The 2,544-nt window shown below is 37.8% G+C and overlaps 1 protein-coding gene across 3 annotated transcripts in view; it reads right to left on the bottom strand.

Moving 5' to 3' along the window:
• LOC109211555 overlaps positions 1-2,329 on the bottom strand; it is a 15,732-nt gene extending 13,403 nt beyond the window's left edge. For all 3 annotated transcript variants that reach the window (XR_002065742.1, XM_019375096.1, XM_019375097.1), the window contains exons 1-4: positions 2,022-2,329; positions 1,881-1,933; positions 1,085-1,144; positions 860-937 (exon numbers count right to left, since the gene is read on the bottom strand). Coding sequence is in view for 2 of the 3 variants with exons in the window: in XM_019375096.1 (XP_019230641.1) it covers positions 860-937; positions 1,085-1,144; positions 1,881-1,933; positions 2,022-2,268 (438 nt within the window). In the remaining variant the exon portion in view is untranslated. The remainder of the gene's footprint in view (positions 1-859; positions 938-1,084; positions 1,145-1,880; positions 1,934-2,021) is intronic.
• Between the last annotated feature and the right edge of the window lie 215 nt (positions 2,330-2,544).

Raw genomic sequence — 2,544 nt, 5'->3', positions numbered from 1 at the left:
TAAATTAATTATTATATATATTATATGTATTTTCACAATTGCGCTTCACTTGAATGAAGCGTGCGCTTCGCTTTGCGCTTCGCTTTTGAAGCGAGGCGAGCCCCTGTCGCTTTTTTGCGCTTCGCGCTCTCAAAAACACTGGTTCCGTCAATTGATGTTCACCATTGCCAAGTCACAGACCCTATGAGGTGCCCTTTTACTGACTACAACAAGGAGGTTAAATAAGTCACTCTCATTAGCTAAGCTTGTTGCAAAGAGTATGCATATCCATACCATTTTTTTCCCCAAACCAAAAATCTTTCTCGTAATTCTTAGAATTCTTATAAATGCCTAAACTCCAATGTCATTCTACTCTTTTTGAATGGAGCGGTATGTCTATGCCCATATCTGCATAGTACGTTGATGGTTTTCCATAAGTTCTGCATTGTAAGGGGATTATTCTTTGCTACTTGCTCTACAGGATGCATCTTAGTGTAAAGGAAAGGGTACTTATTCAAATAAAAAAGCATGAAGTCAGGCTTTCATGTCACCTTCCTCTCTGTTTTCCATGGTTTTGATTATTAACAAAACAACTGATGCAATAAAGGTGTTTCCTTGACAAAATAATATAAGACTAATTTAAGACTCTGGAAAGTTGTGAATGTTTTTTTTGGATCAATTGGAATGACTTGGTACTCATGAAAAAAAACATAAACAAGCATCATACCATTGATAGCCTCTAGATTTATATTTTCTTTGTCTTTCTTGCAATGCACGAAGGTCCAAGATATGCTAGTGAAAAAATTGCATATGAAATATCAAAATATAAATATGCTCTATAAAAGACAAAAGCTAGGAAATGATAAGGAAATGTTATTACGATTTCATCTATCTCCCATCCAACAAGCTGCAAAGAAGGCCATAGCTCAAGCATCAAATGTGCAGCAGTTGCGCCCCCCTGAAAATTAGCAGGAAATAGCTGTAGATCAGTTTAATCCCGCATATAGAGACGGTAAGATTTCAAACTTGCATTTGTTAAGAAAAGTTGATGTATTAGTGATATGTTTTGTCAAAAATCAAAATTCATTAAAAGAACCTAAATTACCAGGCCAAAAATAGCGATGGGACCCCTTGGAACAATGGCCGGCAAGGTGGCAAACTCATCCTGTAATCAAATAGAAGAAACTGTACCACATTAGGGAGTTGAATGCACTACATAAGCATTGTAAGGTCAACATTCAGGATCAACAACAATAAACCGTACAAGAGAAATGTACAATTCTGCGGAAAGTTGCCTGCCTATGCTGGATTGACTAAATTAGTCAGCTACAGATATTTTAAGCTGCACATAGGATTTGTTTTCGTCTTGTCATGTCCTGAAATGTTTACAAGAATATTTTGTACTGGTTCACATCATGTGAACGCAAAACTCAGAAAACTGAGCAGTATAAACAAAATAATTATTTTATGAAGCATTTAGTACTTAAAACAAATAAAGGGCAGGCCGGTGCACAAAGCATCTCGCATTCACGAAGGGCCCAGGGAAGCAAAGGCGGAGCCAGGATTTCAAGCTTATGGGTTCGCGATTCTAATCGTTTTAAGTTACTGGGTTCTAAACTAATAATTTGTGCATATTTAATGGATTTTTTAAGACAAATACAGGGTTCTAACCAAAGCTACCGGGTTAGGTCGAACCCTCTCCCGACACTCTAGCTCTGCCCCTTGTGGGAAGGTCTGCACCCAAGGGGTGTGATATAGAGAGCCTACACTACATGTTATTGCGTCCACACACAAATTCTCACCATACATTTTGATTTAAACAGTGTGAGAATTAGACAACTTTGAGAAGACTATTGATATTAATAGAAAGGCAATAAAAAGAAGACGAAGCAATGACATACCCAATATGCATCAGTCCACTTCTTTCCCTTGTGAAGAATGCTATGCACATTATCTGTCCCCAGCAAAATAAACCATAAAATCCTTAGAAAAAAAATAAGTCACGGAATGAAAATCGTTTGACAGAATGCAATCTCACATACTGGAAGAGTCGAGAAGCAGCACACGTGAGTCGGGAGTGTCCAGAATAACTATGTTATTATAACTACTTGTGACAGAAGTGAGCACCTTGAAATCCACTTCATCTGCCGAGCAGAATACCGTCGCCTTTCTTCTCAAATGCCCCTTCCTCCTTAAACGCGGAGCCCAATGGCAAATAGAGGCAGTGGAAGAGGAGCAGGGGCTTTGAATGGGTAATAGGCTCGCCGAAGGGTTGCATACAGTGCTCATGTCGATACGCCTAATTTCACGGCTATGTGTTGCGGATAAGAGAGAGTGAAAATATCAAGAAGTCCAAATATTCGTTTTTTGGTAATCAAAATATAGTAGTTTTAGATTTGTCACTTAACCACTCAAACTTAACTACAAATAATTTGTATTGTGAACACTTGTAATTTTAAAAAAGCTAAAATAATACATAAACTAGTAAATATGACCGCGCTTCGCACAGTTGTTAAGATATGACCAAAGAATCATTAGTCTTGTGTCGTTGATCGATTTTATCTT

This window comes from Nicotiana attenuata, unplaced genomic scaffold (genome assembly GCF_001879085.1).
Source record: "Nicotiana attenuata strain UT unplaced genomic scaffold, NIATTr2, whole genome shotgun sequence".
NCBI lineage: Eukaryota > Viridiplantae > Streptophyta > Magnoliopsida > Solanales > Solanaceae > Nicotiana > Nicotiana attenuata.
Note: the sequence above shows the minus strand (reverse complement) of the source record. Positions and strands in the feature narration are given on the sequence as shown.